This window comes from Diospyros lotus, chromosome 12 (assembly GCF_014633365.1).
Source record: "Diospyros lotus cultivar Yz01 chromosome 12, ASM1463336v1, whole genome shotgun sequence".
Classification (NCBI taxonomy): Eukaryota; Viridiplantae; Streptophyta; class Magnoliopsida; order Ericales; family Ebenaceae; genus Diospyros; species Diospyros lotus.
Window position 1 is genome coordinate 21,100,531 of NC_068349.1, and position 26,125 is coordinate 21,126,655.

The 26,125-nt window shown below is 37.6% G+C and overlaps 1 protein-coding gene across 1 annotated transcript; it reads right to left on the bottom strand.

Moving 5' to 3' along the window:
* Positions 1 to 1,021: 1,021 nt before the first annotated feature.
* On the bottom strand, positions 1,022 to 23,553 carry LOC127786848 (phytochrome-interacting ankyrin-repeat protein 2). The gene is made up of 3 exons (XM_052314544.1): positions 22,789 to 23,553; positions 1,833 to 2,004; positions 1,022 to 1,611 (listed from the first exon to the last, which is right to left on the bottom strand). Exons 1-3 carry the CDS (start codon positions 22,909 to 22,911, stop codon positions 1,397 to 1,399), a joined length of 510 nt encoding a protein of 169 aa, XP_052170504.1. The 5' UTR covers positions 22,912 to 23,553; the 3' UTR covers positions 1,022 to 1,396.
* Positions 23,554 to 26,125: the final 2,572 nt, after the last annotated feature.

Genomic DNA, 26,125 nt, shown 5'->3' on the forward strand with positions numbered 1-26,125 from the left:
TAAAATATAATGATTATCCTAAAAATCTTTCCCTTAGTTTTCATTCACTTAAAACTTTCAAATAAGAGTAAAAGAGTTATCTTTTTTTTTTCTCATTAATTGGATTCATTTGTCTTTGTCTCGCATTTGTTGTACTTTATGATGTCACAAGAAAAGAAAAAAAAAGGTGAAACAACATGAAGATGACTAAGAAAGAGTTATCTTCTTTCTTCCAATGACTGTTGCCTCTAACAAGCTCCAACACTCGTCATTGTCTAGCATCATCTCGTGTTGACCGTTGTTGCATTCTTCCTCTCGACAAATAAGAAGAATGGAGAGACAATCGATGCAACGCAAGGTGAGTCAATGCAAGGAAGACAGTAATGAGTGCTAGAACTAGTTGAAGACAGCCATGGGTAAGGAGAGAGTCAGGAAATGAGAGATTGTAAATAAAGGGATAATTTTGCATCTGGATGAGACATTTTAACCCCTCTTGCTAAACTACTCGGCGAGACTCTTAAGCAAAATAGTATTAACCATAAAATAAAGAATTAAAATTAAAAAAATAATTAAAAATCTATTTCACAAGTGAAAATCCCTTAATATTCCTCCTCTAGACTGGAGAGATAAATGAATTTTCCGGTTTAACTCTTGTCACGTAAGAGCAGATTTAATTATGAGACTTTAAATGGATTAATAATAATAACTCTTTCACCTTTTGTATTTCCAATCCAAACCCCTTTTCTTCCTCTCTATCCCCAAAATTCAAATTGTAGAGTGCCCACTCACTCCCACCCCTCCCTCTAATCACCCCAACAATATACTTTCAATAAATAAATAAAGATGATGACATGAACCCAGCCAGGAAAATCGCTGAGTGAGGACCACGCAGAGCCAGGCCCCCTGTCATTTTGCTTTCAGTATTTACACGCAATTGCAGAATGCAACAATACCTTCTGGCTTACAGCTTCTGCACAAATCTGTTATAACTGCGGGGTGGCCCACCTTATGAAGAAGAAAGAAAAAGAGTATACAAATATAATAATAGCTGATGCAAAAGAACGTCTATTTCCATCACAACCCCACACATACATATTGCACAGAAACACACTTCCAAAGTAGTGACCACCTGTCAAATCAGCAGGTCTGAGGTTTACATACATATATGCCAACAAACACACAAAACCTTTAGACTTTTATTTTATGATACACCGGCCAATACCACACCACCACGAGCACAGGATGAACCACCCCCCCCCCCCCCCAGAGATACTTTACTATGCCAAACAAGGAACATTCAAGTAACCACATAAAAAGTCCGTTATCACAAATTCGAAGCATATTATTGCTCTTTGCGTATGCACATGCTGAGTTAAGACAATATATGCTTAACTGAGCTGAGATGTCATTCATTCTTTTAACTCTCGGAACTGTAGGACCCCTCGCCTGATGACGATTTCTCTTCTTGGAGACGCCTCATCTCCTCGTAAGCCCATTCAAGACCGGTGCAATAATGGAGTGGTGGATTGAACCTCGTGTCGTTCATGTCTTCTGGCAAAAATGCCCCATTTTCCACCAGGAACTTAACTGCTTTCTTGTTTCTTTCTTTCGCTGCTTTATGAAGAGGAGTCCCTGGGATTGATAGATGGGTGACCAACAATGATTGATTAAACAGGTGGTATTAAAGTATGTAATTACATAACAAGAAAAAGACACAACAGGGGAGAAGGCATTATCCTCTTTTAGGCTTCAAACTAATAAAAGAAAAAAGAGAAACTAAATCTCTTTTTTGTTAGGAGATTATTTATGCAAATACATAAATGTCAATACAATATTTTAAAATCACTACTTACAACCGCAAACACCCTTAGTCCGGGCATCAATGTTAGCACCCCGCTCAAGCAATTCATCCATGACTTTTAGATGGCCACCTTCAGCAGCAAGATGAAGAGGGGTCACCCCTTGTGATTTGGGCCCCCTTGCAACAACATTCACATTCATTCCTTCATCCAGGAGCCTCTTTACCTGCAAAAAGAACCATGAAGGATAACCAAATGAAAATCGTCGGAAAGAGAAAAAGGGGGCAGAAAGAGAGTATGAGCACCAGCAGCAGTAGCAGCAACAAACAAACAAAAACATCCACAACAGTGGATTTTACTTATGTGTAGATGTCACAATGACACGCACATATGAATGTTGTGTCAAGCAAATGTTTAGAACCAAACACAATAGCATAATCCTTTCCACCAATCCAGGAGACCATGCCTATTCCCACAAACCGATTCAAATTCAATGTTCCAAAAAAGTAAAATAAAATAATCAAATCCCATACCACCAATTGTTCCATCATTATGTTAATCTGCCTGTAGAAGGGGAAAGACCTTATAAAGCCCCCATAACACGTGCAATAAAGGGGACAGGAATGAAATGCATGGGGCAAGAAGAAAACTAGAGCCATGCATCAAATTCTCAATGCCCCCAATTCCCTCTTACTACAAGATCTAACCACCTAACAAGAAATCCAAAAAATTTGGAACAAATCAGATTAAACTGATAACTGTTTAATATCCTAGTGACATCTTTATCAAATAGCAAGGTACACCACAAACCATATATCTCAATTCTATTTACAGCTATGAGGCCAACTTGCACAGTTGAAGACTAAGATTCTTAATCTCAGTATAACAGAACCTAACATGCATAAACTATCGATTAATTCTTCTTGTCAAGTGGCATGTACTTATCATTTCAAGTGATATATTACATCCAGTTCATACCATCTTCCCCTTATTCAAGGGATCTCCAGCAAGGTCCATTAACCATATGATCGTATTGTCACAAGACCAGAAAAGGCTATGGTTGCGGTTAAAATTTCAAGCTAAAGATCGGTTATTTCCTATATGTATTTCCCAGTGTTTTATTTCCTTGCATATGTTTACTTTCCAGCTAGATAGTTGGTTAGGGTTTACTTTCCAGCTAGGAAGATTGTTATGGCAGAATCTGCCAGGTGTCTAAATGTTAGAATAGGACAAAATAGTTTGTTAGAGGTGGAGTGATCATCTGTGGCAGCACTCTCGGTTATGCTATATAAGCCTATACTCTTCTGTAAAAGCTATTCAGAAATTCAATCAAAGAATCTGTTATCCTCTCTCTTATTTCTCTCTTTCTCCCTCCCGTCTCTTCTATAATTCCCTCCCCATTCCCCCTCTCTGTTCAGTTCGCTACCTAGATTCACACTGAACCAAGGAAGCTGCGGGTTGTCACAGCATTGCCGTGACACGTATCAATAAGTAGCTAGTTCTAACAGCAGTATTGCTATAAACAGCCAACAACTTCTTAATATCACTGTATCAGTGAATTTTTGTATCAGAATTGAGAAATGAAATTGTAAAATCAGGTGTATCAGGAAACTAGTATTAGATGTTATCTGACTATACGTCTCCTTGGGGAGAATCTAATGGGTACATTTATCCAATGAAAATCCAGATAAGAGTCCTCTTAATTTACCCAGTACCTGAACAATATTGTCCAGCTGCCTAATGGAACCAAACTTCAACACCCAAGAGGGAAGTCAGGGGCTTAGATGGCTCAAAAATAGCACGACCAAATTCTAAGTGCAAAGCAAAACATATCAATTTCGAAGCTTGCTTCACATATAAGCATAAGATGGCAGATGATTATCAATCATCTAGTTTCCTTAGTGAAAACAAGTTAGAATGATCATAATACAAAAACCACCACCTGATTTAAAATTCTACCAAAACTATCACTTGATTTGCCATTAATGACGCCCATCATGCCAAGTACACTCAGACAAATCCACACACACGAACACACGAAAACAAATGACTTAAATTGTCAAATTCCAAATCCAGATCTTACAATCCTACAATCTTATAACCCATTTTGGCATCATAAATCCAGGATCACTTAGAAAATCTCAGAGCAATAAAATATCACGAGTACACCTAAATGGGCTGAAACACAACCAAAATTAAAACCAAGAAAAACCAAGCAAGTGGGTGGTAAAGTGATGACCGAGTGGCCACCACTCAGTCATGATGGTCATGCAACAATTCACCCCCGGGAGCCTCTCTTGTAGCCGACAGACCCTTCTAGGGTGTTCCTCAAACCGAACCTGGGATCCTCTCTAGGACCCACAAGAATATTTTGAGATTACATAGAATATACCACAAATATGCCAAAAATGTACTCAAAATATGCCACTCGAGAAATTCGGGATGAGTACCGCGTGTCCACCTCTCCCTCCTCTATAAATAGGAAGACTGCCTCCACTCTCAGGTACACTCACTTTGATATTCAGACTCTATTTTTTGCACTCTAGCACTCGAAGACTAATTTAAGCATCGGAGGGTTTGCGCAAGGACATCCTCTCGTGCTCCTAACCGTTTGTTCGTCTCAACAAGGCACTCGATCATCAGCAAGCCATCCGTTCATCAGTAGGCCTCCTGATCAGGTGCCCAGCTATCCAGGGCCAGGCACCTGATCGTCATTGCCCGAGATTGTCAAGATCATCCTTCCCGCACTATAAATTCATTGTTGTATTTTGGTAACAACAATTGGTGTCATCTATGAGAAACGAAATGAAAAGTCAAGCAAAGATCGCTATCGATGGCTAACACTAGAGGCAACGGATGAACTCCCTCATTGCTGAGATTCCCCCTCCCCCCCCCCCCCCCCCCCAACCCCCCAACAGCACCTAACAGGAACACACTTGTCACCACTAGACTCTTAGCAACGAGAAAGCATTCAGTCAACTCCCCTATATCCCCAACAGCAGATGGGGACTCAAACCACCTCCACCAAGCTTCTAGCACCTGGTTACTCAGAACAGACGTCATGAACAACCTGGCCCTTCACAGCAGGTTCCCACTACAGTTTCTTGGGCAGAGTATGAGGCACTACGACAGCAACATTTTGAGGGAATGCAAGCATTACAAGACATGGCAGGGATACTTCAGAGCATGGCCCCCAATGTGGTGTTACCCGCAACATTGAGCAGATTTATACCCAAGACTGCCCCACCAAGAAAAGCCCAACAAGGACATGAGGAAATCAATTCTTGTCGTGAAGCTACACCTGACACCTACTCTCAATCTTCTCCTCACCAAGAAAATCGGCCAAAACCCCCACTGCAAGGCATTAACACCTCCCCACGACAAAATCGAGAGCGTGAGCAAAATTACCTAGTAGTAAGGGGTGACAGGCAAAACCTAAGAAGAGGAAGACATCAGGAAGCTGTGGCAAGTACACGTATAGGAAGAAGACAAAGCCCCACTAGAGAATCAACGCCAAGGAATAGAGGGGTAGATAATTACATCGCAATGAGTATGCGGGATGATATGAAGAGGGTGGTTGAAAAAGTCCTTGAACATAAAAGATTGGTCTCAGTCGCAGAGGAACAACCAAGAAGATGATCCCCATTCACTGTGAACATAATGGGGAAGCCACTGCCGAGAAAATTTAAAATGCCACAGATTACCCCTATGCTGACAAAGATGACTCCGACAATCATATTCAGAACTACGAATCTTTGATGATACTTCATGGTTGGGATGAAATTATGTGTCAGACATTCTCACTAACTTTAATGGGGCACACCCAAATTTGGTTCAATGGTTTACCTGAAGCATCCATCTCGTCATTCGAGCTATTGAAGACATAGTTCATTAAAGCATTTATAATTAACAGTCGAAAAAAGAAAGATGTGACACATCTCCTCAAAATTCGTATGTGGAAAAAAGAAAGATGTGACACAACTCTGGACAGGGAGGCAAAGAGACCTTTCGACAGTATATGGATAGATTCCGTAATGCCACCCTAAAATTCGTGACTTACTAGTCAAAATGGTAGTATCCGATATGTTGCAAGGAACACGGTTAACTTTCTTCCAAGAATTGCTAGCTTTGGACCTACCAAAGTCCTTAGCAGATTTGTTTGTCAGGGCAAACAGGTACATACTCCATACAGAAGTGATGAGAACAATAGAAGTAAGTGAGGACAAAGAGTGGAAAAGAAAGGAACAGGATAGTGAAGAGGACTCCAATAGGCGACAGGAGAAGGCCCGAAGATTGGATGCACCCAAGCCCTAATTCAACCACTATGCCCGACTCACTCAACACCAATCCGCCATATTAGTAGCCATAGAAGGATCAGGTCTCATCAGACTTCCGAAAAGGGCAAATCGTTCAATGGGAAAAAATCAAGATGAATACTGTAGATATCACAGAACTCGCAATCGTTCCACTAATCAATGCCGAGAGTTGAAAAATCAAATTGAAATGCAAAATAGAAAATGACACTTGCAAAGGTATGGGCGGGAAGAGAGGAATGACAGGGAGCCTTCGAGGAGAGACCAAACCAAAGGCAGCAAGAGAGAGGAAGGCCTATCAAGTCAACTCCGTACTGGAAAGCAAGGAGAATGAAGAGCACATTACGTTCACACCGACAAATAGAGTCCCCATGACGATCCGATGGTAATTTCAGTTGTCATAGCAAAACATCCTATCGAGAGAATTCTGGTGGATAGTGGCAATTCGGTGAATCTAATCTATTGGAATTGCTTTGAACAAAAGCAGATCTCCCACAATCGACTGAAAAATGTCTCTAATAAGTAGTCCATAAAATTCAGCTACCAAAGACGTAAGAAATAAGGGCATAATAGGGATTGAAAAAGGCCACTGGGGGGATGTGCAAGGAGGAGCAATATATTTTTTTTTTTTTTTTTTTTTGGGGGGGGGGGGCGGGGGTGGCGCGAGGGGGGTGCATGTGCGTGTACAGGAAAAAGCAATCATGGGGGGCATGTGCAGGAAGTGATCGTAGGGGGGCATGTGCAGGCAAAACAAATTCCATTGAGGAGTGGGGGAGCTAACAACCTATAAATAGGGAAGTAAATGCAGTAGAATGGCAGGAAGATATTGGGTGAATATTGTGTGAGAGTTTGGACCTCTCAAATGTCCATTTTTCTTTGATTTTGTTAATTTCCAGCATTGTAATTCCCTTCCATTTTTAGTAATACAACGTAAACTATCACCAAAAGTTCATTAGTCTCCTCTCTTCTTGTATAGTGTCACCGAGGAGGCCGTTCTGGTGGCCAATTCAACGCAACAAGCTAACTTTATGGTGGTCAAAGCCTCCTCAACAACATACAATGTGATTTTGGGTCGTCCCCTACCCAATGACATGAGCACGATTGATGTGGTCATCGATCAAGACCGGACCCAACCCCCAACTGGGCAAGCCCGAAACAGTAGGGAAATAGTAGCGAAACAGTATTTTAATACTTCATATGTTTTAGAATGTAAATTCTATTTCATGTTTGTTAGAGTTTTATTTCTATTAGGATTCTAGTTAGATTTTATTTACGAGTATGTTGTAAATCACTTGTATTAGATTAGCTTGTATATCTTGAGGGAGTCGGTTTTGTCTTTCTGCTGTTAAGTTTTTGTATATCACTTGTTTTATTCTAGAAGGTTTGTTTCTAGAATGATTAGTTAGCAAGTTTGTTAATCGGTCAGTTAGTTGTAACTGCCGATATATTGTTTTGATAGCATTCTGTTACTGCCTCTATGTTTTATAAATAGAGGTCGGGTGTTAGCTTTAAGGGGGGGGCTTTTATTCTGTCTTGGGAAGAAAAGAAATAGAGGAGTATGCGTTGGTTTCTACTGAAATACTTAGAGGTTATATCTTTGTAGTTTGGTAGGGAAAACTCTCAGCAGTTCTGTGTATAAGGCTGGAGAGATAGATTAGTGCATGTAATCATTTCCAAGTTCATTCAAGATAGTGAAGATAAAAGCGCCTAAGGGCAGTCTGGATGTATGTCTTGCAAAAGGCCGAACCAAGATAAAATTCTTGGTGTTCTTGATTGTTTGGTTGTTGATCTATTCTCTGATTAACCGAAAGTCTTGTGTGTGTTTCGAGTGAGTGATTCAGGGAGTGTTTCGGTTGTGATTTTTGAGTGTGATTGAGTGTTTCGGAGTTGGGGATTATTCCAACAACTTGGTATCAGAGCCTTCAATCTCAGTGGCATTCAAGATTCATCAAGAAACCTCAAGAGGTAGAATCAAATTCTCAAAACCCTATGGCACCAACTGCAGCAAGATACGACATCGACAAATTCGATGGGACCAACGACTTCGGCCTATGGAGGATCAAGATGGAAGCTTTCCTCTACAGTCAAGGCTTAGAAGGGGCGCTGGAATCAGAGGTAATTGAGACATCAACTGAAAGCACGACACCAGTTTTAACTACCGCGCAGAAAGAGGCTCAGGCAGAGATCAAGAAAAAGGCATATAGTCTTTTGATCCTGAGTCTTGGAGACAAAGTTTTAAGGGAGGTATCGAAGTTAAAGTCGGCGGCAGAAATCTGGAAAAGGCTAGAAGATCTCTACCTCAAGAAGACTCTATCCAGTCGGTTATTCCTAAAAGCCAGGTTCTTTAATCTTAAAATGCATGACAATCAAAAATTACAGGAGCATTTAGATGACTTTAACAAACTATGTTTAGATTTAGAAAACATAGATGTGAAATATGATGACGAAGACAAGGCCCTAGTTCTTCTATATTCATTACCAAAGTCCTATGAAAACTTTGTGGATATTCTCCAGCACGGTAGAGATAAGCTTTCTTTAGAAGATGTTATAGGGGCTCTAAACTCTAAAGAATTAAGAATCAGGATGGACAGTAAACCTAACTCTAGTGAGGCCTTAACTGTAAGATCAAGATGCACTAAAAAGGATCATAAAAATAAGGGAAAGTCAAGGTCTAAATCTAGGAATGGGAAAGGACCAATCAAGTGTTACTACTGTCAGCAAGAAGGCCATATTAAGAGGCTGTGTCCTAAGCGGAAAAAGGATTTAGCAAAAAAGGAGAGTTCAGGAGGAGGGGCAAATTTTTGTGATAATGGCTATGATAGTTCTGAAGCTTTAGTTGTGAGTGAAAGCGTTGTAAGCCAAGAATGGGTTTTAGATTCTGGCTGCTCTTTTCACATGACTCCTAATCGTCACTGGCTGCAAAACTTTAAGAACTTTAATGGAGGTAAGGTCTTACTAGGTAATGACCATGAATGTGAGGTAAAAGGGATAGGAGACATTAGGCTAAAGTTGCATGATGGCTCTCTAAAAACTCTCACAACCGTTAGATATATTCCAGAATTAAAGAGAAACTTGGTTTCTCTTGGGGAGCTGGATAGAAATGGCTTAAAGTTTAAAGGTGAAGGAGTAGTTAAAATAACTAAAGGGTCCTTGGTATGTATGAAGGCAGAGCTAAGAAATGGAATTTATTTTTTGCAGGCTACCACAGTATGTGGGGAAACCGCAGCCATAAGTCCTATAGCCAAATCTAAGGAAACTCTATGGCATTTACGAATGGCTCATATCAGTGAGCAAGGCCTTAAAGAGCTTTCAAAGCAAGGTATATTGGATTTAGGACAGACCATAGGTATAGGCAAGTGTGAGTCCTGTATATATGGCAAGGCAGCAAAAGTAAAATTCAGTAAAAATGCTATACATTCATCAAAAGAACCCTTAGACTATATCCACTCAGATTTATGGGGTCCAGCTCAAACTGAATCCCATGGTGGCTCAAGATTTTTCCTATCAATAATAGATGATTTCTCTAGGATGCTATGGGTATATGTCCTAAAGTCAAAAGATAACACATTTGAATCATTTAGGGCATGGAAGGCTATGGTGGAAAACCAAAAAGGCAAGAAAATCAAAGTTATAAGAACCGATAACGGGTTAGAATTTTGTAATAAGGATTTCAATCAAATGTGTAAGGAAGGAGGAATTCTTAGACACCCAACTGCACCCGGTAATCCTAGGCAAAATGGTGTTGCAGAAAGGATGAATAGAACCCTATTAGAGAGGGTTAGATGCATGCTAAACTATGCAAAATTGTCTAAAGAATTTTGGGGAGAGGCTGTATCAACAGCAGCCCATGTTATTAATAGAACCCCATCTACAGCTATAAATTTCTTAACCCCATATGAAAGGTGGACAGGCCATAAGCCAAACCTTGATCACCTTAGAGTGTTCGGATGCCTTGCCTATGCCCATGTAAAGCAAGGAAAGCTTCAGCCTAGTGCCAAGAAATGCTTGTTTATAGGATATCCATCTGGAGTCAAATGTTATAAACTATGGAATTTGGAATCTGAAGGTCAAAGGATTATAATAACTAGGGATGTAACATTTGATGAGAATTCTGTTATATATGAAAATGAAGATAAAACTCATCTAGATAAGAGTCAAAATAGAGTTTTAGTTCCAGTAGAACTCTCAGAAAACTCTCCAGGTTTGCCTCAACATTTCTCAGAAGCTGAGTTTGATTCTTCAAATCCTAGCTTTAATCCAGATCCTGAAGATAACCATAACCATGAATCATCTCAATTTGAAGGAGATGAAGATGACAGTGAGGTAGACTCTAGTATAGAAGATCAACCTAATAGGGATAGATATAGTGTGGCTAGGGACCGGCAGCCTAGAGCCCGTAGGCCACCTCAAAGATATGGCTACTCAGATTTAGTAGCCTATGCCCTAATTAGTGCATCTGAAATAGCAAGTGAAGAACCTTTGTCATATGAACAAGCAGTGTCTTCAAAAAATGCTGATAAGTGGATAGAAGCTATGCAGTCTGAGATAAATTCCCTTAAGAAAAACCAGACTTGGGAGTTGGTGGAGAGGCCTAAAGGGCAACGAGTAGTTGGCTGCAAATGGCAGTTTAAAATCAAGGAAGGGGCCGGAGATAATCCTAAGCCAAGGTTCAAAGCTAGGCTAGTTGCTAGAGGTTTTACTCAAGTCCCAGGAATAGATTTTAATGAAGTTTTTTCTCCTGTAGTAAGGCACTCTTCTATAAGAATTTTGTTGGCCATCACAGCTAAATTGAATCTTCATTTAGAGCAGTTGGATGTTACAACTGCCTTCCTTCATGGAGACCTTGAAGAGAGAATTTTCATGGACCAACCAAAGGGGTTTGAAGCTAAGGGAGAGGTGGAGAAAGTGTGCCTCCTTAGAAAGTCATTGTATGGACTCAAACAGTCCCCAAGACAATGGTACCGAAAATTTGATTCGGTTATGATAAACCAAGGTTATCTAAGGAGTTCCTATGATTGTTGCATATATTTCAAACATGTCTCACCTAGTATTTCTATCTACCTATTGCTATATGTGGATGACATGCTTATTGCAAGTCAATCCACTAAAGAAATCCAACTTCTCAAGCAAAGGCTAAAAGCTGAATTTGAGATGAAGGAATTAGGTGAAGCAAAGAAAATTCTAGGGATGGAAATTTCTAGGGATAAGCAACATGGAAAAATTTATCTATCTCAAAGAACATACTTAGCAAAACTGTTATCAAGATTTGGAATGTCAACTGCAAAGGCTGTTAAAGTGCCTTTTGCATCTCATTTCAAACTGTCTTCAGAACAGTCCCCAAAGGATGATGAGAATAGGAAGGAGATGGCCAATATCCCATACTCAAGTGTTGTAGGCAGCTTAATGTATGGAATGGTTTGCACAAGACCTGACTTGGCTCATGGAATGAGCGTTATAAGTCGATTTATGGCTAATCCAGGAAAGCCCCACTGGTTAGCTGTAAAATGGATGTGTAGATATCCTAGAGGATCAATTAATTATGCTTTGTCCTATAGTGGTGAAAGTCTAGAAGATCATCTTATTATCCTAGGGTATGTAGATGCAGATTATGTTGCGGATGTTGATAAAAGAAGGTCCACAACAGGCTATGTGTTTAGGTTATGGAACTCTACTATTAGTTGGAAATCAAGTCTCCAACATGTGGTAGCATTATCAACTACCGAAGCAGAATATATAGCCCTTTCGAATGCTTTTAAAGAGGCTTTGTGGCTAAAAGGATTAGTAGGAGAGATTCTAGGTGTAGATGTTAAGACTACTTTGATGTGTGATAGTCAAAGTGCAATCCACTTATCTAAAAACCAAGCACATCATGAAAGAACAAAGCATATAGATATAAGATATCATTTTATCAAACAAGTTATTGAAAATAAAACTGTTATTCTAACCAAAGTTTCAGGTGAGGAAAATGCAGCAGATATCTTTACAAAGGCTGTTCCTGTTTCAAAATTAAAACATTGCTTGAATATTTTAAAATTGATTCCGTCAAATTAACAGCAGAATCAAAGCAACATGTGAAGATGCAGGCAGAAGGAGAAGATCTCTTGAGGAAGCAAATCAAATCAAGTGGGTGGAGAATTTGTTGTAAATCACTTGTATTAGATTAGCTTGTATATCTTGAGGGAGTCGGTTTTGTCTTTCTGCTGTTAAGTTTTTGTATATCACTTGTTTTATTCTAGAAGGTTTGTTTCTAGAATGGTTAGTTAGCAAGTTTGTTAATCGGTCAGATAGTTGTAACTGCCGATAGATTGTTTTGATAGCATTCTGTTACCGCCTCTATGTTTTATAAATAGAGGTCGGGTGTTAGCTTTAAGGGGGGGCTTTTATTCTGTCTTGGGAAGAAAAGAAATAGAGGAGTATGCGATGGTTTCTACTGAAATACTTAAGAGGTTATATCTTTGTAGTTTGGTAGGGAAAACTCTCAGCAGTTCTGTGTATAAGGCTGGAGAGATAGATTAGTGCATGTAATCCTTTCCAAGTTCATTCAAGATAGTGAAGATAAAAGCGCCTAAGGGCAGTCTGGATGTAGGTCTTGCAAAAGGCCGAACCAGGATAAAATTCTTGGTGTTCTTGATTGTTTGGTTGTTGATCTGTTCTCTGATTAACCGAAAGTCTTGTGTGTGTTTCGAGTGAGTGATTCAGGGAGTGTTTCAGTTGTGATTTTTGAGTGTGATTTGAGTGTTTTGGAGCTGGGGATTATTCCAACAAAGTATTAGATGGATTAGCCAAACTCTATAAATATACCTAGAAGTTAGGGGTTGTAATCAATTTTATTATTCAATAAATTCCAGCAAAGCAGTTCAATTTTTTTCTAGCAAGCAGCTTCGATTCTTGCGCATAGTTGAAAGTCCAGCTTTGGTCGTTGAAATTTGTTCTCTCAAGGGTACTTGAAACTTATTGTTTCAAGGGTTTCTTTGTGTGTTTTGTAAAAACCGAGACTATAATCACTCGAGAATCACTCAAGAAACTCACCGATTCAATAACAACAATGAATATTGAAAGTAGAACATAAAAACAGAATGTAAAAAAGAGAAATCAAACCAGATTGCAGCACACACAATTTACCCTGGTTCATGCCATTTACATGGCACTACATCCAGCAATCCAAGAAGCAAACAATCCACTAGAAACAAGTCTGAAACCAGTACAAGAATTCCCCTCTTCCCTCTTCCTTTACTCTCGGATATATTCTTTACTCTCGGATATATTACTCAACCGAAGCTAACAAGAACTTGAAACAACCAGCTCTCTCTCACGCCTCTCACTGTACCCGAACCCAAGGAATAAAGAATATGACTGACTGATGATGAAAACCGGCCTCCACACCCTTCTATATATAGACTAAGGGAGGCGGAAATATCTAAGGGAGATAACTAACTTTACATAAAGTCTAAACTACCCTTACTAAAGCAATTAGATACACTTAAGTCCTATTAACTAACTGCTGCCACATCATCTTCAATTCTTTCTGGTTTCTTCAATAAATCCAGCTTTACTTTAGGCAAAACAGTAAGAATTCTCCACCATTTTGCTTTAAGTAATCCTGGAATTTCAGCCTTCTAGCCCTGCTTACTTCTTGGATATCCTAAAAACACATCAAACTGTAACAACATTAAGCAATGAAGTAATTTGGATAATGGGACTGCCTTAGTGAAAATATCTGCAGCATTTTCACTTCCAGCAACTTTTATAAGCTCTACCTCCTTCTTCTCAAGGACTTCTCTTATAAAATGATATCTAATATCAATATGTTTTGTTCTTTCATGATGACTCTGATTTTTGGCCAAATGTATGGCACTTTGACTATCACACTTTAAAATAATCCTCACATTATATCCTAGGAGTTCACTAATCAAGCCTTTCAGCCACAAAGACTCCTTAATAGCCTTTGTTACAGCTATATATTCTGATTCGGTTGTTGATAGAGCTACAACTGATTGAAGGTTAGATTTCCAACTAATTGTAGACTTCCACAATTTAAATACATAGCCGGTTGTAGATCTTCTCCTATCTAAGTCTGAAGCATAATCAGCATTAGAGTATCCTATAATGTCTGGAATTTTAAAATCATCAACTCCACCATAAATCAGAACTTTATCTATTGATCCTTTTAGATATCCAAATACCCATTTAACTGTTGTCCAGTGTTCTTTTCCTGGGTTGGCCATAAATCTACTTATTACACTCATGGCATGGGCTAAATCTGGCCTAGAACACACCATTGCATACATAATGCTGCCAACAGCATTAGAGTAGGGAATTCTCTTCATTTCTGATAAATCCTTTTCATTGGTTGGGGACTGATCATGAGAAAGTTTAAAATGTTGAGCAAATGGTATATTTACTACCTTTGCATCTAACATATGAAATTTTCTCATAATTTTCTGTATGTAGTTTTTCTGGGATAGCTGAAGAGTTTTGTTCTTCCTATCTCTACATATTTCCATTCCTAAAATCCTCTTAGCTTCACCAAGTTCTTTCATCTCAAAAACAGATTTGAGTTTAAGTTTTAAACTTTGGATTTCAGCTGTTGATTGGCTTGCTATGAGCATGTCATCAACATAAAGCAAGAGATAAATAGCTATTTTAGTGGAAATATGTTTAAGGTAGACACAGCAATCAAAAGAACTTCTTGTAAACCCTTGGCTTATTCATAAAAGAATCGAATTTCTTGTACCACTGCCTAGGGGACTGCTTTAGTCCATATAAGGACTTCTTCAACAAGCAGACCTTGTCTTCTTTTCCCCTAACTTTAAACCCTCTAGGCTGATCCATTAGAATTTCTTCCTCTAATTCACCATGAAGGAATGTTGTGGTGACATCCAACTGCTCTAGATATAGGTCAAGATGGGCTGTTATTGCAAGCAGTATTCTTATGGAAGTGTGTCTAACAACTGGTGAGAACACTTCATTAAAGTCAATTCCTGCTACTTGAGTAAAGCCTCTAGCTACTAACCTAGCTTTATACCTAGGTTTAAGACTATTTTCAGCTCCTTCTTTTACCTTAAACAGCCACCTGCAGCCTACAATTCTTTTTCCCAAAGGTCTATCCACTAACACCCATGTTTCATTCTTTCTTAAGGATTCCATCTCAGCTTCCATGGCTTCCTGCCATTTCTGAGCTTCCTTAGAACTTACAGCTTCTTCATAGGTTTGTGGTTCTTCTCCTGCAATCTCTTCTGCACTTAGAAGTGCATATGCTACCAGATCTGAGTATCCATATCTCATTGGTGGCCTACTTATTCTCCTTTGTCTATCCCTGCCTACATTGTATCTATCTCCAATAGGCTCTCCTATTGTACTAGAGGAACCAGCACTGTCCATGTGCTGTTCTTCATCATAGCTTGATGAATCCCTAACTTCTATAGATCTATCAAGACTGTTTTGGCTTGAGGATTCCTTACCAGCACTTTGCTGATCCTGGAAGGGTTCTAGGGAGGCATTTTGAGTAGCAATATCATTTTGTCGTTTCTGTTCAAAATTTACAGCTTTATCTTTTCCTTCCCTATCCTCATTTTCACTTCTTAGATCAATAAATGAATTTTCTTTAAAGGTTACATCTCTACTTATCATGGTTCTAGGCATATCTTTTTCTAAATTCCACAACTTATACCCCTTAACTCCTGAAGGATAACCAATAAACACACACTTCTTTGCCCTAGGTTCTAATTTTCCTTGTTTTAAATGTGCATAAGCTATACACCCAAAAACCCTAAGGTGATCTAGGTTTGGCTTATGATTATACCACATTTCATAAGGAGTTTTAAAATCTAAAGCTGAAGAAGGTGATCTGTTTATTAAATAGGCTGCTGAAACAACAGCCTCTCCCCAAAATGCTTTTGAAAGCCTAGCATGAAATAGCATACATCTTACCCTCTCAAGGAGGGTCCTATTCATGCGCTCGGCCAGGCCATTTTGCTTAGGATTTCCAGGGGCAGTGAGATGTCTTAAAATGCCATTTTCATTACACAATTGGGTGAAGTCCTTATTACAAAATTCTAAGCCATTATCAGTTCTAATGACTTTTAATTTCCCACCCTTTTGATTTTCAATCATGATTTTCCAAGTTTTAAAAGCATCAAAAGTGTTATCTTTTGTTTTTAAAACAAAAACCCAAACCATTCTTGAAAAATCATCTATAATTGAAAGAAAATACCTAGCTCCACCATGAGTTGGAGTTTGACTAGGGCCCCATAAATCCGAATGGACATATTCTAAAGGACCTTTAGTGATATGCAATGCTTTCTTAGGGGATTTAGTTTTCACAGATTTTCCATAGATGCAAGTTTCACAAGTATCTAAATCTGTCAGTTTTTCAGAACCTAAGATCCCTTGATTAGCTAATTCCTTAAGCCCTTGGAAACTTATATGAGCCATCCTAAAATGCCACAGTTTTGATAGTTCATAGGTCTTTTCTTCCCCTATGGCTGCATCTCCACATACTGTGGAGGCTATCATAACAAATATCCCATTTTTAAGGACTGCCTTCATACATATAAGAGATCCTTTGGCTACTTTAAGAATATCCCCACAGCCACTATAACTGTAGCCATTCTTAGCTAATTCTCCTAAGGAAATCAGATTTCTTTTAAGTTCTGGGACATTCCTAACAGCTTCCAAAATTCTGATAGATCCATCAAACATTTTTAGCTTAATATCCCCAATCCCCTTTATTCCACATTCTTGATCATTACCAAGAAGAACCTTCCCTCCACTCATGTCTCTATAATTCAGAAACCATTCTATGTGAGGTGACATATGGAAGGAGCATCCGGAATCTAAAACCCATACCACTTCATCTGAATGTTTTGAAACTACAAGGACATCCGAATTGTCATAGCCTAATTCACAAGTTGAGTTAGAAAACTCAGATTTACCTTTATCAGAAAATTCTTGCTTCCTTTTAGGACAATTTTTCTTTATATGTCCTTCCTCATGACAATGAAAACATTTAAATGTTTTCTTGCCATTTCTGGATTTTGATCTTGATTTTCCTTTAGCCTTAAGAGTCTTTCTTTTCAGATCTATACCTAGATGACAGGGCATCAGCAACTATTTTCTTGGATTCTACTTTCTGTTGTAAATCTTTAGAGTTTAGGGCACCTATAACATCTTCTAAATATATGGTATCTCTTCCATGTTTTAGAATGTCTACAAAATGCTCATATGACTTAGGCAATGAATGCAACAGAATTAGGGCTTTATCTTCTTCTTCATATGATATACTTAAGTTTTCCAAATCAAGACACAATTTGTTAAATTCATCAATATGATTTTGAAGTTTCTGCCCTTCTTGCATTTTGAAAGTAAAAAATTTTGCTTTCAGATACAGCCTACTTGAAAGGGATTTAGTCATATATAGACTTTCTAACTTGGCCCACAAATCCTCGGCAGTTTCCATTTTAAACACTTCTCTTAGGACTTTATCTCCTAAACTCAAGATTAGGGTGTTGAAAGCTCTTTCACTGATTTCTTGCCTACGATTATTAGCTTCTAATCTTTGTTCGGCAGTAGCAGTTTCTGGAAAAGGCTTTTGGGGTACTAAAGCTTCCTTTAACCCTAAGTTTCCCATCAAAGCTTTCATCTTAATCCTCCAAAGTCCAAAATCATTTGTGCCATCAAATTTTTCAATATCATACCGAGCGGCTGGGGTTGCGGAAGCCATGGAAGACAACTCTTCTATAGGTTTCTAAGGATTTTAAAGGTTTCTTGATGTTTCTTGATTTAAAAGACCTAAAGCTCTGATACCAAATTGTAAGAACCGAGACTATAATCACTCAAGAAACTCACCGATTCAATAACAACAATGAATATTGAAAGTAGAACATAAAAACAGAATGTAAAAAGGAGAAATCAAACCAGATTGCAGCACACACAATTTACCCTGGTTCATGCCATTTACATGGCACTACATCCAGCAATCCAAGAAGCAAACAATCCACTAGAAACAAGTCTGAAACCAGTACAAGAATTCCTCTCTTCCCTCTTCCTTTACTCTCGGATACAATACTCAACCGAAGCTAACAAGAACTTGAAACAACCAGCTCTCTCTCACGCCTCTCACTGTACCCGAACCCAAGGAATAAAGAATATGACTGACTGATGATGAAAACCGACCTCCACACCCTTCTATATATAGACTAAGGGAGGCGGAAATATCTAAGGGAGATAACTAACTTTACATAAAGTCTAAACTACCCTTACTAAAGCAATTAGATACACTTAAGTCCTATTAACTAACTGCTGCCACATCATCTTCAATTCTTTCTGGTTTCTTCAATAAATCCATCTTTACTTTAGGCAAAACAGTAACATGTTTTATTTACACACGTTGCATCAGCGATAGTATCTTCATGTTATCTGTTGATGAAGTTCCCAACACCTCAGGGTGTGGGGCAGTTCCAAGGGGATCAATGAAAAGCGTGTACCTGTTATGTGTCATCCACAAAGGGATAAGAGTGGGGAAACTCTATCCATTGCTAAACAAGCTGTGCATAAGTCATTGGCGGGACATGTAATGACCCGTTAGTGAGATTAAGCCGCCCGAGAAATATAAATAGTTAGTTGAATTTTTATTTTAAATGAATGGCAATTTTTTAGGATTGTGTGTGGCTAGGTGTGGTGGAGGAACCAAGCAAAGAGAGCAAGTCCATGTTGAATAGTCACATGCATGAGAAAGGAGCAAAGAAAGTTATATAGTCAAGGGGTTGAATAGTCAAGTCAAAAAAAGAAGCAAAGGTAGAAGTCAAAGCAAGGAAATGGCAAGGGAACTTGGAAAAGTCAAAATTGAATGGGTTGGGTGAGAGGGTTGTCATGTGAAAATAAATACGTGTATATATGATAGATTAAATTAGTATATATATATATATGAGCCATTATATATGTGTATATATGTGTGGGTATAAAAAGGAAAAGAAAGGAGGAAAGAAGGGAGCATGTTGGCCATAGATGTTAAAGGCGTACCTAGGCACAAGGCGCCAGTTTAGCACCTCGACTAGGCCAAGGCGAGGCGTTTTCCTGGAGGCGTGCGCCTTGCAGGGCAAGGCACCGGGGCATGAGGCGCATCTCATGAAACCAGCTGTCAAGCATATCGCTGCCCACCAAAACCAATTGCCATTCTCAGTTTCGGGCTGCTCTCGTGAGTTTTTTACTTGTTTTATTTGATTAGAATTAGAATTAAAACAAACTCGATCACAATTGGGTTCAACTTCGGCTTCGACTTCAAAGCGGCGAGTAACTCAAGAGCAATGGTGGGCTTAGGGCTGCTCCATACCACGGGGGGGCAAAGCCCCTTAATCACACAAATGAGAATATAAATATATATATGGAGTATATATATGGAGATTAGAGATGCTTCAAGCCTCCGCTACCACCACAGCTCTCATGAAAAATCCACATTTGGGTCTTGTCCCAAATTATCCTGGCTGGGTCAAATAACGAGTTTCATTCTGGAAATCAGTACATCCTTCAACAACTTCTTTATTGATCATGGACTCGTAGTGTTTATGTGTTTGTTTAGAACTTTGCATGATGATTGGGACTTGTTTGAGTTTGAACTTTGATGATATTTTTAGTTTAGAATTTGCATGATGAATGAATCAACTTTAACGTTGTTAGTTTAGAATTTGAAGATGATGAATTGTGAATGATATGCATGTGTTATTATTGAAAGGCGATAGGCCTTTCAAAACTATGATGTTGGCAGATTTTTGGGAGCTTGGTGTGCAATTTTTTCTTCTTTGTTCGTTCTTCCTCTCCTTCTCTCGTTCTTTCTTCTTATTCCATTTCAATTTCCAGCTGCCTCCATAACTTCTAAGCTCTCCTAAATCATCATAGCAACTTAACCAAAGAGGAAATCATCCAAGGCAAGTTCTTAAACCTTCTTTTCATCTTAGAAGGCTTGTTCCATTCATTTTCAAGTTTCTGCTCTTGAATTCTTATTTTCGGATTCACTGACCTTGCTGTATTCTTTATAGCCTAAAACTTTTGGTGTTGATATGCGAATTGAGATCCGTTTATTGTGTTGTAAACTAGACATCCTAGGGTTCGTTTTGGCATATTACTCGAGTTATTTGGCTAAATTTTGAGCCTGTAATAGCCCTGTGAAATTCCTGCTCGAATCTGAAATTTTATGTTTCCGCGCAATCTGACCACCTCTCGATTTTTAGGGTATAACTTTCTGTGGTTATATCCAATTGGTAATCTGCTTTTCGTTCCATAAACTAGACTTCCTAAGCTTCATTTTGATATATTACTTGCATTATTTGGCTTTATTTTGAGCCCAAAGCGGACCTATTAATCTTTGCCAAAAATCTAGGAGCTTTACTGTTAAAAGTTCTACCTTGTTTCAATTTTTGTGGTTATTTCCGATTGTGAATCCGTTTGTTGTTCCAGAAACTAGAGTTCCTAAGTTTCAATTTTGATATATTGTTTGTGGTATTTGACCAAGAATTGAGCTCAAATTAGATCCTTAAAAATCTGCCAAAAATCTGAAATTTTTTGAAATCTTTGCTATTCAATTCATTTTGGGTGTTCTCGTCATGAATCCATATCTTGAGTAAATGTTTTCGGTGAATAAATGTGCATGCATAGGCATAAAAAAGAACTAATGTTGGATCATCTGGAAGCTTATGATTGGAAAGCAATTTCTTGCCTTTATTGAATTTCACATGCCAACAGAAGGCACTCTTTAGGGCAAAAATGACACCAGGAGGATCTGTTGGAGAACATATGCTCAAAATGATCTACCTGATTGAAAGGTTAAAAGGATTTGGAGGTTGAGCTTAATGTTGACCTTTAAATTGATTTGATTCTTCAATCTTTGCCAGATTCATTTGGGGGTTTTATTTCGAACTTCTATATGAATAAGATAGAATGCACTCAGGCCAAGTTTTTGAACATGCTGAACACGGCGCAGGCTAATTTGAAAGCAAACGTTGTGATGGTCTTTGCCTCTTCTAGTAAGACTAAGAAGGGGAAAGGCAAGAAAAAGGCCACTCAAGCACCAAGGGCATCTAGGGGATAAACAGAAGATGAGCAAAGCTTTGCTGACAAGGTAAAGTGTTTCCAATGCAGCAAAAATGGGCATTGGAAAAGGAATTGCAAAGACTACCTTGGTTCCTTAAAGGGTAAAGATGGGAAAGGTATGACGATAGTTCATGAATATTTTTCAATTACTCATACTTCTGTTTTAAGGATTCTAAATTATGGAGCAACAACTCATGTTTGTGCTCCTTTACCGGATTTGGAACAAAGCAGGAAGCTTGCGAAGGATGAGTTCGTGCTTAAAATGGCAAATGGAGCAAAAGTTGCAACAACAGCCATTGGCACAGTTTATTTATCTTTATCGTTGGGACATAATTTACTTTTGAAGGATTGTTTATGTGTTCCAAGAGCTTTTAGAAACATTATTTCCATTCCTATTTTGGTTAAAAAATTATGAATTTTTTTTTTAGAAATAATGTTTGTGATATTCATTTTGGAAATAAATTTATAGCAATTGGAAATTCAGTAAGCAGTCTTTATATCCTTAATGTAACTAACGATGATAGCAATTAATTATGTGTGGTTAACAATAAGTGACCAAAAGATAACCCGAATCCTAAAATTCTATGGCACCATCGATAAGGTCATATAGGGAACGACACGATCACAAAATTGGAGAAAGATAAACTTCTGCGTCCATTGGGTTCTGAACCATACCCAACTTGTGAATCCAGCATCCTTGGAAAGATGACCAAATCTCCTTTTGTTGGACAAGGGATTAGGGCCACAAAATAATTGGGACTTGTGCATTCAGATGTGTGTGGGCGGCCTATTAATGTAGTAGTCTAAGGAGGTTATCAATACTTCATTATGTTCACAGATGATACATCACGGTACGAATATATCTATCTAATGAAGCATAAGTCTAAATCTTTTGAAAGGTTCAAAGAGTTCAAGGCTAAAGTAGAAAATCAAACTGGTAAAAGGAAAAAGGTTTTGCGATCAAATCGTGGAGGCGAATATCTAAGTAATGAGTTTGAAGAATTCCTCAAGTTCTCAGGCATTGTATCACAAAGGACTCCACCAAGAACACTTCAACTGAATTGAGTTTCAAAGAGGAATGGTGGTGTTGGTGTAGTAGAAATCAATCATCTCAAGTTGGGCAACAAACAAAAAGGATTAGAATCAACCTCCATGACAAAGGGCAAAGCCATGAGTTATACTATATATTACTCAACACTGAAGAAGAACTTTGTCTGTTTTCTAGAGAAAATTTCCTCAAAGGAATTAATTACCCTGACAAAAGTTCGTGAGAAGATCATTGACCAGAATTTTAACATTAAACGGGTTGTGCAATATGAATCTCTACTAAAGCACTGTGGCCCAAAGGCTACCCCATGCATATTGGAAAGAGAAAGTTGCACACATCAGAAAGAATCGCAACACTAAAGAAATATAGGAATGTGATCCTTCAATAATTGATAACGCCTGTATCACACCAATAAAATTTGAAGCAAAAAATTATGTAATTATAAATCTATAGATACGATCTCAACAAGTGTAGGTAGATAGAAGACCTCACGCTGCATTATAAATGAAATAAATACTCTCTGATAAATCTGGTCTGGACATCAACAAGAAAACCAAGAGTATACCTGCTTGATATCACCTTTTCGGGCACAGACGTGAAGCAAAGTCCAACCACGATCGTCCATATCAACCGCAGACCTATAAAATCGCCGGCTCCTCTGATTGGAGCCCCACTGATCTTGGGGCATACTGCTGCTCTTCTTGTATATTGAAAACCTCTACCCCCTCTCCTAGACAGCTTTAATTTCTAAGGAAATCCCCAAAACTCGAGGAATAACAAGAACAATCTTATCTTTGTTTTTCAGGTCAAAGAAAACGAACCCTAAAAACTTGATTAGATAGATAGGATATTAATTCTTACATGGTCGAGAGAAAACAGAGAAAACGCATACAGAATGGTGTTGAAAGAGAGCAAATTAACGGGAGAAAGAATGACTGGACATAGTTCCGTACGGAGCGAAAGAAGGATTCAAACCAGGACCCAACACTCGAAGATTTGTAAGGGGAAGAAGCAACGACGACGAAACGGAAAAGGCCAGCAGGAAAGGGATTATCATAATTGAGTTGAGAAAACGCTTTTGATCAATCGATAAACAATAAACCGCAGCAATAAATCCGGATGTTCTATGATAAATCAGAGGGAATCCCTGCTTGCTGCCACAAGTCGAAGAGCAAAGTACGGCGGTGGCATGTGGGCGGCGAGTATCAACAAAACAACCCTTCGCGGAGGATGGAGGCGGAAGATCGCGTGGAGGAGGAGGAAGAGACGATGATCTAGGGCTTTTTTATGCTCTCGAATGAACCCCGCCCCCGAATTCGATTTCAGAAAGGGAAAGAAAAAGAAGAATTCTTAACCCTAATTACACTGTAACTCCTCAACTATGAATTAATAGCATTAAACTCTATTAATTACACAAACACCCCTCTTTTTTAACAAATTAGGCTATGCTTAATATCTTGAGTTTTTTTTAATAAATTCGTCCCTCCCTTGACTGGTCAATGATCCTTTAAAACTTCCAATCTTTCGTCGTTTAATTAATTAAGTGCAGACCGTGAAATAAATTGTTATATTTTGATTTTTGAGTTAAATTAATTATTATATTTTTAAAATTATTAAATAAATCACTATACTTTAAAGTGTAAAATTAATTCGATCACTATAATTTAAAAAATGTCACATAAATTATTGTATTGTTACTCTATATTAGCCGTTATAATAGATATATTATTACCGTCATTTAATGATATTTTAAATTTATTAATGTCAATTTATTCCTAATCAAAATAATTTCACAATCACAAATACCTAAATCGAACCCCAAAATTCAAAGTTGACAAACTTGTATAGTTGTAATTTGTGTCGTTTTAAAATATAATAGCCAATTTAACCTTAGATCTTCAAGTACAACCATCAATTTGGTCTTGAGCCCACAGTAAAAAAGTTTATTTGATACTTTGCCCATTAATTAAGTCTAAAACTTTTCAAAAAATATTTTCTTTCAAAAGATTTATTTTAAAAATACTATTATCAATTATTTAATAAATAACATAATTCCTTAGTAAGAAATTAAGGTAGTAAATTAGGCTTAGTTTAAGCCAAACTACTATATATCGTTCTGCCTCTTGTTTGTTCGTACTCTTAATTTCATTTATTGCTCTAGGTATTTCTTTAATTCTCTTTTTCACTAAATCCTTATTTTTCATCAAAAAAAAATTAATTTTAATTAAAATTTTAAACTACTCAATTCACCCATTTTGGGTTTTGGTGCCATTATATCACCCTAAACTTTGGGTCTTTAAATTTCTTAAGCCTTCAATATTCCTTAAAATATTCCTGAGTCCAATTTTTAGGGTCCACTTATGCTTGTTTTAAGTATCTCCATAATTTGAGCCCCCTTATTTAGTTAATTTTCTTGTCTCGAGTATCTGAAAACCTTTGGGTCCTATATTCTACCCAAACTTGTTTTAAGGTTGGTTTTAAACTAAAAATAAATCCCAACTCATGTCCAATTCTCTTTCTTGAAGTCTCTTTATGACGTTTTGATCTTTTAGGCCTGCATTTAAATCATTTGAGGATTATCCTAGGATCAAATCCTATCATTAAATCTGCCTTGAGTTATTCATCTTTATTCCACATCTACATGTCACTTTTTGAGGTTCAAAGTTATCCTTGTTATCGATCCGATACTTTCTCAACTCCTAAGTCATTAATCCTCAAATTAGTTTCTTTTGACTCTCGATAATCTTCCCTAATCCTCAAATTCTCTTTTAGACATGTCTTAAGTTTTAATTCAAAGTAAACGTGTAATACATGGTATTATAGATTGACTCCATAAGCAAACATTGTGATCACTCACAAAGTTTTTCTTAAAATGCATTGACGCAAAGATAGAAATCTTCTGGTTGAATAATTAGATATAGGCCCTGTTTGGGATTGAGGTAATTAAGGTGAATGGATTGATGTGAATTTGATTATATAAAAGTGTTTGGCAAATTTATCAAGTTGAGATAAGTTTGATTACATAATTTTTAACACCCTAGTTATTTAGTTAGTAATAATGGATTTATTAGAGGTATTATGAAAAAAATCCATAACATTGCAGAGATCCAAAAATATATTTAAATATGTTGTTCCTTTCTTCTTTTTCTTATTTCTCTTTAGATTCCATTTACTAAACCTATCATTAGGGCGATTAGGGTTCCAATGGATGGAACCCATCTTTGTCGACCATTGCATTTTCAATTTATTTTTTAAATTTTAATTCTTTTACTTTATTATATTTAATTTAATAATTTAAAAAAATAATTAACTTAATTATTATTTTTTTAAATTACGCGCTATCACTCGCGTCTCCGCTGCTCGGCCCCACAATTCCAGCAGAAGAGGTAAATCAAGGAACTCAAAAGACAAGTTTTGACCCCTAGCACAATCGTTAATGTGAGGGCGATAAGTATTTTCATTTTCAGGGTCGTTTCTTATCTATTGAACTATCTCCTGAACAGGACTCGAACACAGAATCTGGGGACCCAAAGAGTAACACTCCAACAATTATTCATTTGCCAGTTGATCTACGCCCTAAGACAACTTAATTAGTTTTTAATTAATATCATTTGTAACTAAAATTGTGTCTGAGTAAAAAACAAATTCATATGTACCTCTAAAGACATTTTAAATCAGATAAGGTTTTTGTGTAAGTGGACAAACTACACGGATCTACGAGCATTTTGCCCTTAAAGTTAAATGATATTATTTTAAATTGGATAGATTAATTTCAAATGATATTATTTAAAAAAAAATTATTTAAAATACTCGCATTTAAATTATTTCATTTGGAGGTCTCATATTAAAAGATCAATTAGTTGGATAAAGACAATAATGAAAACATTTCAAATATAACCATT